The sequence below is a fragment of the Elaeis guineensis genome, chromosome 9 (genome assembly GCF_000442705.2).
Source record: "Elaeis guineensis isolate ETL-2024a chromosome 9, EG11, whole genome shotgun sequence".
Classification (NCBI taxonomy): Eukaryota; Viridiplantae; Streptophyta; class Magnoliopsida; order Arecales; family Arecaceae; genus Elaeis; species Elaeis guineensis.
This window is the reverse complement of record NC_026001.2, coordinates 96,940,435-96,956,171: the sequence shown is the minus strand read 5'-3', so window position 1 is coordinate 96,956,171 and position 15,737 is coordinate 96,940,435. Positions and strand designations below refer to the sequence as shown.

The 15,737-nt window shown below is 36.9% G+C and overlaps 2 protein-coding genes across 3 annotated transcripts; both read right to left on the bottom strand.

The window, feature by feature from the left end:
* Nucleotides 1–531: 531 nt before the first annotated feature.
* Nucleotides 532–3,614, bottom strand: LOC105050973 (binding partner of ACD11 1). Of its 2 annotated transcripts, XM_073243533.1 has the most exons (5): nucleotides 2,756–3,614; nucleotides 2,590–2,665; nucleotides 2,018–2,116; nucleotides 1,370–1,429; nucleotides 532–1,167 (listed from the first exon to the last, which is right to left on the bottom strand). In XM_073243533.1, the coding sequence occupies exons 1-5, from the start codon at nucleotides 2,869–2,871 to the stop codon at nucleotides 862–864; spliced, it is 657 nt and encodes a 218-aa protein (XP_073099634.1). In that variant the 5' UTR covers nucleotides 2,872–3,614; the 3' UTR covers nucleotides 532–861. The 2 variants fall into 2 exon arrangements, with proteins under 2 accessions (XP_073099634.1, XP_010929509.1); XM_010931207.4 differs by lacking the exon at nucleotides 1,370–1,429.
* Nucleotides 3,615–3,760: 146 nt separating this feature from the next.
* Nucleotides 3,761–13,504, bottom strand: LOC105050972 (probable magnesium transporter NIPA8). The gene is made up of 14 exons (XM_010931206.4): nucleotides 13,196–13,504; nucleotides 8,238–8,480; nucleotides 7,574–7,661; nucleotides 7,411–7,472; nucleotides 6,095–6,180; nucleotides 5,926–5,999; nucleotides 5,628–5,730; nucleotides 5,333–5,461; nucleotides 5,090–5,189; nucleotides 4,851–4,970; nucleotides 4,670–4,760; nucleotides 4,522–4,585; nucleotides 4,229–4,328; nucleotides 3,761–4,155 (listed from the first exon to the last, which is right to left on the bottom strand). The coding sequence occupies exons 2-14, from the start codon at nucleotides 8,328–8,330 to the stop codon at nucleotides 3,931–3,933; spliced, it is 1,335 nt and encodes a 444-aa protein (XP_010929508.1). The 5' UTR covers nucleotides 8,331–8,480; nucleotides 13,196–13,504; the 3' UTR covers nucleotides 3,761–3,930.
* Between the last annotated feature and the right edge of the window lie 2,233 nt (nucleotides 13,505–15,737).

Below are 15,737 nucleotides of genomic sequence, written 5' to 3'. Positions count from 1 at the left end.
ATTTTATCTCAAAATAATCAGGTTTAAGGCTAGGCTGGGCAAGTATAAGTGTAAATAGAAGTTTTACAAGGAACTGTCATATGATTACGTTGGGGAAGCCTGCTAGAGTGATACTCTACTAATTGGGCATTTGGGACCCACATAATAACAAATGAATGTGAACTATGCCTGCTAAGAAAATTCATCTAGTCAAGTTTCATCTAAAATGCATGATGTAAGACAGGAGTCATGAGCTTGATGAATCCAAGTGCGAAATGAATTATACAAAACCTCACCAGTCAATCAACCTACACCAGATAGTATGCATTTCAAGGGCTATATTGTACAGTAGATCGGTTTAGCCCAGAGGTAAGTATCTTGGTTGAAGCTAGGCCTATATCTTGACGTTGAAAGCACTTGCATCTTCTTCTTCCTCCGCTTCATTTCGTAAGCCATCAATATTTATTATCCAAATCAAGATTCGCTGTTTTGATGCCGGATCTCACATTGGCATCATCTTATTATAGTGCTTGTACACATCTAGATACGAGATGACAAAATATCCCGAATATCAATATCATATGAGAGTACAGAACAGTATGACCAGTACCATACGATAGCAATTGATACAGCAAATCTTGATCCAAATTACACAATGTATCATAAAATTCTCCTACAATTCTTCCTACCATATATTTTGTTTTTCTTGGGCGTGAGGCCATTGATTTTTACAGCCCAAATGACACCACAGTGAGCCATGAGTTTCACCCAAACTTCCTTCCATTTTAGCAAGCTTTTGTCATTTATATAACAACGACAAATAAAAACATTTATTGGACTTCCATGGCAACAACAAAGCATTTCGTCAATACAAATGACTGCTCATTTCTGCTTTCCGGATGTCATGTCTCTATCCTCAACATTAGCGAGCTCAGCCATGCTTTTTGAGGCTTTGTCAAGAACATCTGAGAGCCACAGCGCACCCTTTGAGAAGTAGTTATTATTCATGACTGCCGATCTGATGTTGCCCACTGACTGCTCTGCTGCTGAGATAGCTGAATTTGCCTGCTTGGTGAGTATTCTGCCAGTAGCTGAGACTTGCTCCTTTGCGCTGCTTAAGGCCTCGTGGCTTTTCGATGCTAGTGCTTGCACCACATCAGCGGCCGGAAGGGAGCCTTCCCTGTCTCTCTGTAGGACCAGAATGTAAGAAGAGCAGTATTTAGCTCAAAAGCAGCAAGGAAGAAGGAAATTTGAGGAACAAGGGAGAGTTCAGAGTCCTAAGCTAAACAACTAGTCAAGCATGCAAGGGTCAACAATTGTAGTACTGGAGTATAACAAAAGCAAAAACTCTGCTTAAGTATGCTTCAATATATTTTATTGGTATACATACCTCAAAAGAGTCGATTGACTTCAAATGCTTTATGGAGAAGGAGAAAATCTTGGAATATTTCTACGTCAAAATGAATAATAACCAATTGGAAACAGAGAAATGTAGCAAATAGATCAACAGTCAACAGGGACTTCTGTATTGCATCATCAGATTTAGATAATGATTCGCACGAACTGGGCATGGTCACATCGATCACACCTCTCATCATAAGAAGAGGAGGTTCTCAATTCAAGTCCTTGGCATGGTGCATCCTCCACTATTTGAACCTAGGTAATTGACACAGCATGGGTCTCCCTCCCTCTCTCTTGAGAAAAAAAAAGGTTACCGCTGAATAATCTTCAGATAAGCTGAGGCTCACCTATCGGGTGAAGGAGCCAATTCTATAAACTTTTAAAGTCTTATCAGAATCCAACACAGGACTGTAAAAGATGAATTCTAAGATATTTTATTTTTCAATTATATATTTACCCACAAAAAACTGAGAGACCTTTATAGCTTTACCTAATACTGAAGGAAAAAAAAAATCAGTAACTAAGCTACACGTATGAACAGATATGTTTTTAGTATATTATAAATTCTAATTTACTTGTTCAACAGTGATAGAGCAAGTAATTGATCAACCATAAAAGTTGGTGGAGAAAAAGATGCCTTGGAGTTCATGCTGTCTGAAGTGCAAGAGTTTATTGGTATGTTCTTCATATTGTCCAGAGGTAATATGCGGACTTGACGATCTATTATGGGCACGTCCTGCACATGGAGAAATGCAAACTGTTATGGAAAAGAACTGATGGTAATATATTGCGAAAACAATAAATATATTTTTCAAACAAGTTCTAAACTCTCTCATAGGAGCACCAGTTTCAAAGCTACAAGAAGAATTATATATAGAAGTTTCATATCCCATGAGGATTTAGATTTACACATTCTAATAAAAAAGACCATTATGCTGTAACCTAAAAGTATAGCTGACAAAAGTATAATAACAATTCAGCAAATATTTAGTTCAAAGAAAATGGGAGAAAGAGATAGAGCTAGCTAATCAATCATGCTTGCTTGTTCTATAAAAATAGCATGAAACAGTTGTGGTTCTTCTTCATCTTTATATATATATATATATATATAACTAAGATATCTCATTGAAATCAAGCACATTACTCATCACATGAATCAAGTCAACAAGTGCCTAATCAAATCATTCTTAGGATTTAATTGTTGCTTACATTCAAGAGAAGAGCAGTTTGAAGGGCATACGGTTGCCGAAAAGTCACAAAAGCCAGCTGAGACTTATCTTTGTCCCTGATCACGGTGGACAAGTTATAACATCAAGACATGGATAGGAAGTATTTTAACGAAGCAAATGAGGAGAGACTATATAAGAGAACTCACCTCTGCAGCTGGATTTCAGCAACTGTACCACAGTATGAAAAAAAGGTTAGAAGATCTTCCCTACTTGCCTTGGGGGAAATGTTAAGCACCTGGACAGTGAGATTCAAAGCACCCATAAAGTGTACAATCCCTGAACTTAAATCATCCTTGCTTTGTTTTCCATAGAGAGACAGCTCTTTAATGGTGATGAGGCTAATATCCAGCAAGACGAGGAGAATAAGGGTAACCCAACAATATGACAGAATAAAGTAGATAAAAGTTATTCCCCCACCTCTAGTTGCTTTGAATCTGATGCTAAGACAAGTGGTTTGCTTTTCACAACCTCAATATATGTCTACTGAAAAAGATTCACAAGCATGGCATGGGGGCAGACAAGCACAGAGGAACTTATCCCTAACAAGCATTTTTGATAGGTAAAGGAAACAACATATATACATATATGTATGTATATCCTAGCTCATTTTCAGGAGTAAAATTACAAGTCTGAACAAGGAACATGGTAGAATAAAATCTCGGAAAGCAAACTAGATGTTTCATTGCCACCACCCATGGCTCGGAAACAAACAGTTGCAATTAAAGATATAGCACATGCAAGTATTCCGCCACTGTTCTTCCAATCACCAAACAGTTGAAACAAATGTTCAGTGTTTAAAGAGGTTGGCCTTAATATTTTCAAGGCTAAACGAAGCTGATGAATTCAGATATCACTGATGTGCAGCTGCTATGAAATTCCATGTTTGTGCGGTCTTTGAGATTCGAAAGAGCAACATGTTTTTCTTGGAGGCATAAAAAGCCAAAAAAACCAGGTTGCGATTTCCTGGTATGTTTTGACACATTTCAGATATTTTCAGAAAGTGCTGTCTGTTGAACTTCAGCAACCATATGTTCAAATGTGGGCAATATAGCACAAAGTACTCTTCATTGCTCTTAAGCGCTGATACTTAGAACTGATAGGATACATATGAAATGGAGAAGAAACATGGATGTCAAATGAATCAATGGATATTCCGGAAACAGGGATTCATATATAACCAAGGTCTGACAAATTCAATTTTGATGACAGAAGGATTTTTTAAAAAAGGAAAATTTATAAATCTATACATTCAAAATACAAGTTATAAAAAATAACCATCTCATCAACAAACAACAAATTCACACCACCTATACCCATGGCTCTATGAAAGCAGAGTCCTCGTGTCCTGCAATTCTGCGTCATCATGATCAAGATCATCATCAATAGAAGGATAGCTCCAACTAGAACTTCTAACAGGAATGAACTTTGCCCGTTCAAAAACGGTTCCTCTAAAACCAGTTGTCCTTGAAGACACCATAGGCATTACAAGCACCGAAGAAGCACTAATTGACTCCTCACCTAGACCTAATGAGAGTGAGCAAGCAGCCTGCAATAGAACCAGGTTTAGTAACATTTGAATGTAAAATATCAAAGGTTGAAACAATTGCAAGTAACATTACCTTTGCCTTCACTATAATAGAGTTTGCTTTTGTCCTCATCACATTCATGAAAGATGTCACATCATTTATTTCAGCCTCTTCTGATGGTAGCTTGACAAATCTGCAGTTCAGATAATGGATATTCATATAATTTCTCCACTAATTCAATAGCAGTCACTGCTGTTGATTTTTTTTTTAAGAGGAAAAAAAGTTGAAAAAGGCATCCAACATATTAAAAAGCGTGCAAGTTGATCTGTATCAGAGACAATACATGCATTATAATGACAAACCATGATAGAAGGCATCCAGAGTACCTGTTTATATCAGCAACACCTTGAGCTGTTGAGGAAGGCAAAGAAGAATCCTTTGCATCACTTCCTGAAAATTTTCACAACAACATTTCATTTGTACCAACTGGATGGTTCTAAATCATGACAATAGAAGGAATATTAGCTGGAATACCTTTGACATCATCAGGTGCCAACAGGGAAATGCCTACAAATACAAATGTCATACCCAAGAGAAACATTGTTATTCTTAGAGTATCAAATACCTGTCAAAGAATTCAACTTATTTAGATACATACAAAAAATACAATCGAAGCAGAACTGGAGATAAAGATCTATGTAAAATGCAGGCTCACTTGATATTCTTGAAAGTATACAAATCCTGTACAGATAGAAAAGAAGGTCCATGCAATCTGAAGCATGGGAACAATGAGGATTGCATCAAACAGAGACAATCCTTCATTCAATCTCGCCATCTGACATGCCGGCAAAGTTAAATGAGATACATTGAAGTAGACAGCTCTCAACATTACAGAAATTTGCAAAAATAATAAAACCAATCAAATATTATAGTGCTTCTTAATCACATCATTACCCAAAATCCTGCTGTGCTAAAAAACAACAAAAGCATGGAATATGTAAACCAGCTATGCAGTTGATAGTTGCTGCCAATGGTCAGTCTCAGCATGTTAGACCTGGGACGTAACAAGAAAAAGAGCAGCAAATGCTCGTCAGAAACTGGTATACTAGGGTAAATCAAAAAGATAAAATTCAAATGGTTACTTTACTTAAAAAATGATTATAAATGATAATTGCACATTCTTATTGACCAACTTACAATGATTTTGCAAACAACACTGAGCAGGATCCTACAGCACCAGAAACAGTGGCATATGAAAATGGCAGAAGCGTGCGCCAATAGGGGCTAAAATCTTTTCCAGAAAGTGCAAGATAAGCCTCTCCTCTCCTGTTGGTTCTAGCTAGTGTTAATATGAAGGGCATACAACTTCGTTCCAGCAGTATCTTTAAAAAATGTGTGATAATAGAAAAGACATGCCAGATAGAGAGAGCAGCTTCTACAAAGCAAAAAATATCAAGCATTGGCAACACATTAACAAAATTTACTGTCTGACCTGTAAATATAGTGATTTCCAGCAACAACCAACACCAACATCAGGCAATAAAGGAGAAACACTAAATTGCTGTACTTAGCAATTAACTGCTCAGGTGTGTACACTGGAGGAAAAAAGAATCATCAGTTAATTACTTATATACTCACGAAAAAAACATGGAGGCAGAGTATGGTCATAAATCAGTGCATATATATGCCAATTGAAATACATGAGTAGAAAATATAGTAAAATTAAGACCCCATCTATAATGTTAGCGACTGCATATATCAGTATTCCAAAATAAGGTTAAGGCCAGTACCAGGTGACTGGTGATTGCCAAAAGAAACTAGGAAGATATTGCCAAAAACAATAAAAGCTGTTGCTACCATAACTCTGCAAAAACAACATGATAATATCATATGACAATTTGATATTTAAGCATATCCATCCTTAAGACAGGTAATGATCTCATTTCAGAAAGAACATACTTGACTGACACTGTCTTACTTAAGACAAAGTAAGCAAATGCAATATTTGATATAAATTGTATCGACCCCAGGGCTGCAAGAAGTGACTGCAACAAAAGCACAGAACAGCCAAATTTAGTAAACAAAAGAAATCACTAAATAAACTCATATGACTAGTCATCTTTCAGTTAAGAGCATAATGATAGAATTAAGTTTAAGAACCTGGTAAACAACCACTTATGTGGAAATTACTCAAACTATCCTGAACTTTCGAGTTTCAGAAAACAATAAGAATAACTTGAACCTCAAAATTGTTAACGTACCACTATATCCCAAAGCATCCTGTTAGGGAAGTGGTCAGCAATGTATATCAGGCCTTAACACCTACACTCCCATGCAGCCCAAACCACACACGTGAAGGCATGAACAAGTCAAGAATGACTCGAGATACGAATGGGTCAGGATTCACTCAGCAGGGAATAAGTCAAGAAAAGAAAAGACTTAAATGGGTAAAATTGGCCTGAATGGGGATTTGAATCCATGACTTTTGGCTCTCATATGATGTTAGCTTACCACTAGATCCCAACAGCTTAAACTGTTAAAAAAGATGTCAAAAATAACTAATATGTGGTCCCAACCAGTAAAATTGCTATTAAAGAAGACTACTCAAGTACATGTGCATAATGAAAGTGCATGCAGAAATCAGTCGCAGCAAGCTTAACATACGCATCCTTCTATGGTTATGTTGCAATAGTTAATGAATCATGAAAGCATGAAGCAAAAAAAATTATTCAGAATAACGTAAGAATCCAACAAGAGAAGAATCTCCTCTAGTTTTATCATATAATGTCCCCCTGGTAGACACTAACTTCAATTTTATATAGCCAACAACTTCATCAAACATAGATAAGGAAGTAAGTTCTACTTGTAATTCTGTTTGAGCCCACTTCACCAAAGTTGATCAAACATGCCTGTTCAAAGATGCAAAGTAAAAAGAAGCCACATGCACTCATGAGTGGTTACTGATATATAGACATGATTATCACATATGTCTCCATTTCAAGTAGTGCTGTACTAGCCTGTGCAGGTCTGTGCTAGATGTACATATTATGCATGCAATGGACCGGCATGTGGCATGAATGCATGTTTAGCCCCATTGCAATCCTAGGAAAACTGGCATATATGTTGCAAATTACAAGCAGTGGCATCGCATGGCATGGCATATATCGTACCCGTTCTAGGATTGCACAGCACCAGCATGAGGAACTTCAGACCTCACTCCATTTTATGTGCAAGCTATTCCTAACTCATGATCATTTCTAAGATATGTATCTAACCTGTGCAGCATATGCGAAGGAGATGAAATTAAGGCAGTTCCCCAAAGCAAAAAAGAGAATACCTGCATCCAAATATAAGGCATTAAAGAACTTAAGCAAAATCTCTCCAGACTGACACCAAATATGAACAATGAATAACCAAATTAATAGAAAGAAACATTACCAACTCTCCATGTCTGAAAATATATGATTGGTTTCAGAATAAATTTGCCATTGGCTCCATCGCCCCCAAGTGTGGAAAGTTTTTCTCGCTGAAAAAAAAAAAAGAGAGCACAATTAGAACTATAGAAAGCATGCAAACATGAAGTTACAAAAAGTTTAACATCTGTGGTTTTGAAGTCTATGAATAACATATTGATTCTCAACAAACTAGGGATGTTTGAAAGATGTCAGCTTATCTTGCTCGTAAAGTCTCTCAGTAGTTGTACCAAAAACCTGGGTTAAATATTGTCTTGACTAAGTTCTGGGTATTTGGGGGACGGGTCTCTTCTACCATACACATACATTATACTTTTACATATATGCATGCACATGCATGTACGCATATATGTGTTTGTGTCTGTGCGTGTGCGCACTAACCCTTACTGCTCCTATGGTGTATGGACCTCCCTTCTAGCATTACATACACAAGCAAAGGAGGGGTCGAGATGGTGTTTTGGCAGAGGGAGGATTTGTAAGAACTGACAATCCGAGACTATTAAACAATAATTATTTAACAAGATTCAACCACTGAACTGGGAATAGGCAAGGTATATGCACAAGCACAAAATGCCAGAAACCAGAGAAACAAAACATGGCCGGAACAACTAGGGAAGTAAAATATGTACCTGATCATGACCCAGTTTTAGAAGGTTAGTTCCAAAATTTATGGCAATACTTCCAACTATGTTGATCAATGCACCAATAACCCACTCGCCCATGGATCAAATGCTGCTGAAGAACTCCTATATTATAACAAAAGCCAGTTCTTTACTTTTGTAGTTGCTGATGATCGCATAGTGTTGTGTTTAACAGCAGATCCTTTAAGCAATTGTCAAGGTCTCCTCAAATCATCAGTGAAGCTCTTTGTGCTATATCAAGTAAACAGATACAGTTAAAAGAACTGAATTCAATCCTTCATATACCTGCACATTTCTAAAGCTAGTATACAAATAATTTTTGCATTAACAACATTCTTAACTTCTAAATTATACAGGGGTCACACACTACAAGATACAACAGTTTATATATGAAATACTACGTAACCACTTAGCAAATGATCTCCAGTGACTGGAAGGAACAAAGGAGAGTAAGGAAAGAATAGCAAATCAAGATAAATGGATGAAGAGACAGAACATGATCTGAACTAATTAAAGAGCATAAGTAGTTCTTTTAATACCAAAAGATTAAAAAAATTAATGTTGAGTATAATTTATGTTGTTTGTTTGAAAAAAACTGAAATTTGAAAAAGGATTTAATGCGCGAGGAAGAGAATAAACTCAAGTTGTGAGGTTCTATTTTAAAGTTAGATGTTTTTATAAAATCTTCAAAACCCTCAAATACTCCAACTTACATTATTGTTTAGAAAAACATTTGTTAAAAGATACTTCAGATTACTGTTAATTTTTATTTCTCAAACATTTCTAGCAATAACAAAATTGTCATCATCTGCCAACGTACTCAGGCAGACCCGCAATGTATTATGCTAACTGAATTGAGGGAAGAAAAATACATTTATGAATGTCTAACATGTCAAGAATTTAAATTACAATCCAGAGGATCGAGCTTTGATATACAGTTTGAAAGAATGGAGGTCCTCATGACAAAGCATGATCTAAAGCCCTTGACCAGTAGATGTGGCTCGATGTCTTTTTGCAACAAATCATGAATCTCATTGTCATTTTGCAACAAATAGTGAATCTGATCCTCTATATGTAATCCTCCTGTTTGCTAATATAATGGCATATAAATACCCCCTAGTCCTGGGATATCATTAAGTAGAACATCACACCTTAAAACTGATACGACAGATTGTGCTTTGACTGTAGTTGAACTTTGAGCTCATTACTTATAGATAAGCCTAAACAAGAATCCTGTTACATTCCTGATAATTTAATCCACCAATTAGACTTACTAAAGTGATTGTTAGTAACCTTTGGCAGCGTAGATATACTACAGTGCACATAGGTTTACCATGCTCTTGACCTATGCAGCTTATTCTGTTTTATGACTCTGTGTATTGTATCATATAGAATTTGTATATGGTTCCATGTGCCACCACAAAGTGGAGCTTCTGTTTCCCTGAAAGCCCTGCCTCTCTCTCTCATACGGGATGCATGGCCTGCCATGGAGTTTTCTCCAGCGGCAGCAAAATCCCCCTCCCACCTTCCCTCCCCAAGCAGGTCTATCACCCCCAAACAATTTTTCTACTATGATCCCATTTGGGATCCCGTTTGGTGATTGTAATGGAAATGATGGCCATAACTTCCCAAATCAACCCAGTGACTGGATATTTCTAGAACAAAATAATAAATTCTTTAACAGTCATTATCTATCTTGGCCATTGTAACAAGAAATAACAAATAGTAATTGGAGTAAAAACAGTGTTATTTAAACCATTTTTTAAAGAAAAAGATACTTATCTTTTTTAGGTGGAATGGACATTCAATTTGACATAATATTATTTCAATGGAATAAATGACAAAAAAGTGAAAGTATCGAATAATTGTTGTTACTTGAACTGTGATTTAGCTGAATGATTGCATCCCTTCACTTGGAAGGAAGGGGTCAAGGATTTGAGTCTGGTGTTATCCCTCATGATATACAATCTTCTGGGGATTTGCCCAAGCAAAAATCCTGGGTTTGCATTTTCACATCTCGGATAGGCCCAATCCCCTCCTCTTCTCACGGCGTAGGACTTCCCTTCCGTATCTCAAAAAAGGGTCATTACTTCTATTGTATGTTAACCTTTCTAATAAGACTAATGGTTCAATAAGTGCTTATGTTTGGTACCCATCATGTAATTGTTATAATGGTTGTTTTGATGTTATATAGATCTATTGCGATCAAGAGCTCGTGGCTTAGGCGGGTCGGTCTCCGCTCTCGTGTATGTGAAATATTGTCCGCTTCGATCTCTGACCGCTATGGCACAGGGTCTTATGGTTTTGCCATTCAAAAGATGCCTCATGGGGAGAGAAGGTCCCATTTATATAAGTCAGAGTTTTCTTTGACTCACAACCAATGTGAGACTAATGATGCCCTCCCTCCAACACGACAACATAGCCCTCCAATCAAAGGAGACTCTACGCAAGATTGCAAGAGGTGTACCACAGTCCACCGGAGGCACATCGCCCCCTAACTGGCATACCAATGTTGCGGTCAAAGACTCGTTGCTTGGGTGGGTCGGTTTCTGATCCTGCAGATGTGAGATATTATCCGCTTCGACCTCTAGCCACTATGGCATGGGGTCTCACGATTTTGCCCTTCAAAAGGTGCCTTACAGGAGAAACAAGATTCCATTCTATATAAGCCAGAATCCTCCTTGACTCACAACCAATGTGAAACTAATAATGCCCTCCCTCCTACACTATAACAAGATCCAAACTATAACGTCTCTTCTCTTCCAATCTCTACTTGCATCAAAACACATGATCTCTTTTTGCTTCAAAGGTTGCTTACTGCCTAACAAGTAATTTAAATTTTATATAGCATGTATTTTTGCAGTATTAGCTTGCCAATGTACCTGCCCAGCAAATTTAATTCCATAACACTATCGATATCTATTTGTCTTTGGAATATAAAATCATATGGAATTCTCTATAAAAGTAAGTGTCTAACATATAACTATGATTATACAAACACTCCACTAATAACTAAAACTAAAATAAATATATTGCCATTATAAAATATTTAATGAATTTGTTTGGGCTCTCCCAATCTTTTCTTTAAAAAGAGGGAAAAGAAATTTTTATTACACTTACTAACGTAGGTAATATGTAGAAAAAATAAATTCTAATCTTTAACCCCACATGCAAAGTATGTTAAGTATGCTAGTATTTGGGACCTTTAGCTCAATGCATCAATGAGATGTTAGCATTCACTGTAGCACTGAAGAGAGGAAAACTGACCGAGGCAAAGACCTTTAAAGGAACAGAAGAGGAAAGGAAGGGTGTTCTGTTCGGATCCTTCAAAGGGCATGAGAATTCTTGTTATATACACAACAGAACATCTAGTAGGCATCATCTATTGGCATCTTGACATGAACAGGACAAAAATAATGTGAATGCTTACTTTGTACATGTTAGCAATAGCTGTTAGCTTAGCTGGTTGGTACCATCCTCTCTAAATGAATGGTCTAAGGTTCAAACCTGAGTGATATTGAATAACCCTGAAATTCTCAAACAAGAACATTGTACTTCTGAAGGTTTTGTTTTCTATCTCATATTGTGTTCGCATTTTTATTTGACTCCTGAAAGCCCAAGACATCTTCTGTGAAATCTACAATTTTGAATGAAAAATTTTAAATAAATGCTTCTCACTTTTGTTGAGACCCTCTGTTGACCATTTTAGTTATACTCTTAAGCTAATTCATCTTCATATACAATCTCCTCTTTGATCAGATTGCTTCAATGGACAAGCTGATACTTTCAAACTGACCTTATTGAACCACATGAGCAACAGAAAAGAATCATGTACTAGGCCATCTATTGTTATAACAACCATTTATGCAACACTGGAGTTTGTGTATCTTAACAAACAATCATCCTCACATTACATGCATGCCAACATCTTTGGCTTTGTTATTAGTCCCCAGACTTTCCCTATATTACTTGGAATTCCTGTCTCATAACTCACCTATTCCTCTCCCCATCACAGAATCCTCTGGTGATTGCCTACTATCAGATTTCAAACAATATCCGTCTACTTCATGAACCCACATCAACTTGCAATTATGCTGTGAGTTCTCATAATTGCGCTGCCATCAACCTTGCACCATCCTGACTGACCGTTCAGCTCACATCAATGGTTTGGTCATCCTCGAGCATAAGTTGAACTTCATAAAAAACTTGGCTGAACTCAAAAGGTCATCAAGCATACCTTACAGTCATAACCTCTGTTGTCATCTTCGTTCTGTGTCACAGATCCAATTCCTGGCTTCTCGTGGATCCATCTCTTTTATTTTTTTTGTGTATTTGTTTTCCATTGTCCATATTACCTACTGGTATTTCCTTCATTTTTTCATCCATAGTCACCTCATATAATGGTTTTAGAGAGAATAAAAGCAGGTCTTTGTGTGCGCCGTTACACCATTCGAAGAGCTAACTCTTCTCACCATTAGCATGAAAAATGAATAAGGTTGGAAATTTTCAAGAATCCATTGATGGGAAGGAGGAAAAAAAAAAAACAGCACCAGTGAAACGGAAACAAGTTTCCCATTATGCTGATCCATGACAAATAAATGTAAAAGGAAAACGACCCTGAGAAACAAAGCAACAAAATCTAAAAACTTGGTCTAAGCTCCATAATCCCGGCTCCAGATCTCACCGCAACTCTGATTAACAAAGCAGCGCAAAAGCCCAAACAATTTGACCGACAAAATTAAAGGGGAAACAAGCACAACCGGATGAACAAATTTAATAGAAGAAGGAGAAAAGAAAGAAAAAAATTGGGACTCCGTTACCACCTAATTTTCACGAAAGAAACTAATAACCAGATCCAGCTCCCAGATCCCGTAGCATTGGAAACAGAAATCACGCAGATCGGATCGGAAATTTAACCAGAAAACCATTAAATTTGGATTCCTTACCTCACCAAATCCGTTCACAATCCGTCTTCCGGAGCTACTTCTGACCCTAGAAACGAATCAAACCATCGATGGGAGATTAAAAAAAAAAAAAAAAGAAATTCTCGCTCTCGCCGCCAGAAAGGGAAGGAAAGGAAGGTAGGGGGAAGGCGAGGCAGCGACGGTCGACGCCTCTCTCCCGATTATGCGAGGAGGGAAAGATGGGCGGATGGATGCGTGCGCGACACCGACCGACCGCTTCTCCCGCCGTCCTCAACCGTCAAATATTACCAGTATCATATGCTAATTTTTCATCCTCAAATATTAATCGCGCTTCCAAATCTCGTCGTTGCTCATCATCTTTAATTATTTGACCGGTCGTAACTCCCCCAATCTGGGTCCAATAGACGCCTTACCTACACTTTCTCTGCTTCAGGGCCCGAAAATGTAACCCAGGAAATGACCGGCAACATCCACCCACGCCTCATATTTATATGTGGTTGGAATTCCGGAAGTTCTGATTGGGTTTGTGCATTCGGTGAAATTGATTGTTTCTTTTTTTTTTTTTTTTGATAAATGGACTGCACGGGTTGCCTGTTTGTCGGTTAAAAAGTGACCTACGTCTCGGCGGGGATGACGAGTTTGTCGCTTACCCTGATGGCTTCGTAAGTTCTTTTAGGTAGGTGGACTTACGCACATATTATTTTTCTTGGGTTGGACAGGTGGCTCATTCATTACTCCCATCCCACTCGCCCACGTCTTTTAATATTCAGCAGGTTGCTGGTCTTCATTTTTTTTTTTTTTGGTCAAGAAATTGCCGGTCTTCAATGGAAAGCAAAGGTGAGATGCCTACATGAGTGGGGTGAGGGTGTTGGTAATTCCACTCGGCTCATTGGCTATTTGCACCGCTTTATTTGTGGCATTAGGTTAGAAATCAAGAGGGAAAAATTACAGCAACTCGTCAAAAAATCTCACAAATTTACTTGGCACCAAGGCTATGTCGAGCAGAGAAAAAACATGCAAAACAGCGTCAAAATCTGCAAACAAATTTGAATCGGTCAACTCTCAAATAACTATATTTAGATTGCAACCCTTTTTTTCATTTTGGCTGAAGAAGTCCTGAAAAATTAAATCCTGTTACTTTGGAGTAGGGATTGCTCATCAATCTAGTTGCACTTGGATATTATGATTAGTTAAAGATTCAGATCCATGATGATTTATTTGATTAATATTTTTGAGAAAAATAATGAGAATGCAACCATTGAGGTTTGAATGCAAACATGTAGAGGGAGATTAATGGGCTACATATAAGTTATGCTGCTTTTTGAGTTTTTCTTATGTATAGGTGAGAATATTATTCTTGTTGAGACAGAGATTGTCTGACATGCAGTAGAGTTAAAAAATTTATATAATGGATGATGATTCATGAAATGGCACCACACTATTGCAGTTTATAAATTCTTAGCTTATCTTCTATCTAGCTCCATGCATCTTACCAAAAAACAAAGACTAACTTCCATGTCCTATCTTGCCCTAGCAAACATGATTAGTTTATTGTTATTGTTTACTTTTTAACAAACAAATGCCCTCATCTACATTAAAAATAGAGATCAGGTGAGGTTTTAATTGCCATGACCAAATTGCCTGACTATATATACTTCATTTGTTAGTTCTACACCATAAAAAAATATTAATGGTACTTCGACGGAAAACAATATGATTGCAAATTTGTTATGTTTAGCATCGACACAAATAATGTAACATTCTCTATATCAATTATATCTAAAATATTATTTAGTAGATCATTACAAATCTAATCATATATTTTTTGACATTCATGCACACACATACATATCATGATAATCTCCCTAGCTAAGTCTTTCTTGAGAAATATATTTGAGATGCCGTCACTAAGGTTTGAATATTAGACCTCTTGAGGATGGAGACGGAGATTAACTAATCCAAGTTATGGCACGTCTTCCATATTTTTTCGCAACGTGCAAAGACTATGTTGTACGTAGTATATTACTAAAAATTATAATAACGATTGATTTTTCACAATACAATACTATATTGTTCTACTTTATAATTATTCTAGATGAAAATATTCTCAATCTCTCTAAAATTATTGGCTAACTCCATGTGTCCCATCAAGGGAAGATAAGAAATCAAATAAGCAACTATTTGGAGGTGCAAATTACTCACTTTAGCTTAAATATTGTTGGTGGCTAGTTGAGTCGTATGAGATTTAATATGATCTACTAACACGACAGGTAGAATTCTATAATCTGCATTCAACAATTAGCAATGTACTTGCAAATTTGTCGGGAATAACGTGAATACAAAATAATATTCCACACCCTGCATCAAATTATACTCAAAATATTTTTTTAGGATACAGAATTATACTCAAAAATATTTTTGTCATTATTGGATGTAAGAATATTGAATTGGTGCATCCTTGATTCCCATTTTTGCCATGAGGAGAGCTGTTTTCAAGAGCACCTTATGCCTAGTTTGTATATTGATTCATTTGCTTAAGCAAAATTATACTTAAAATATTCTT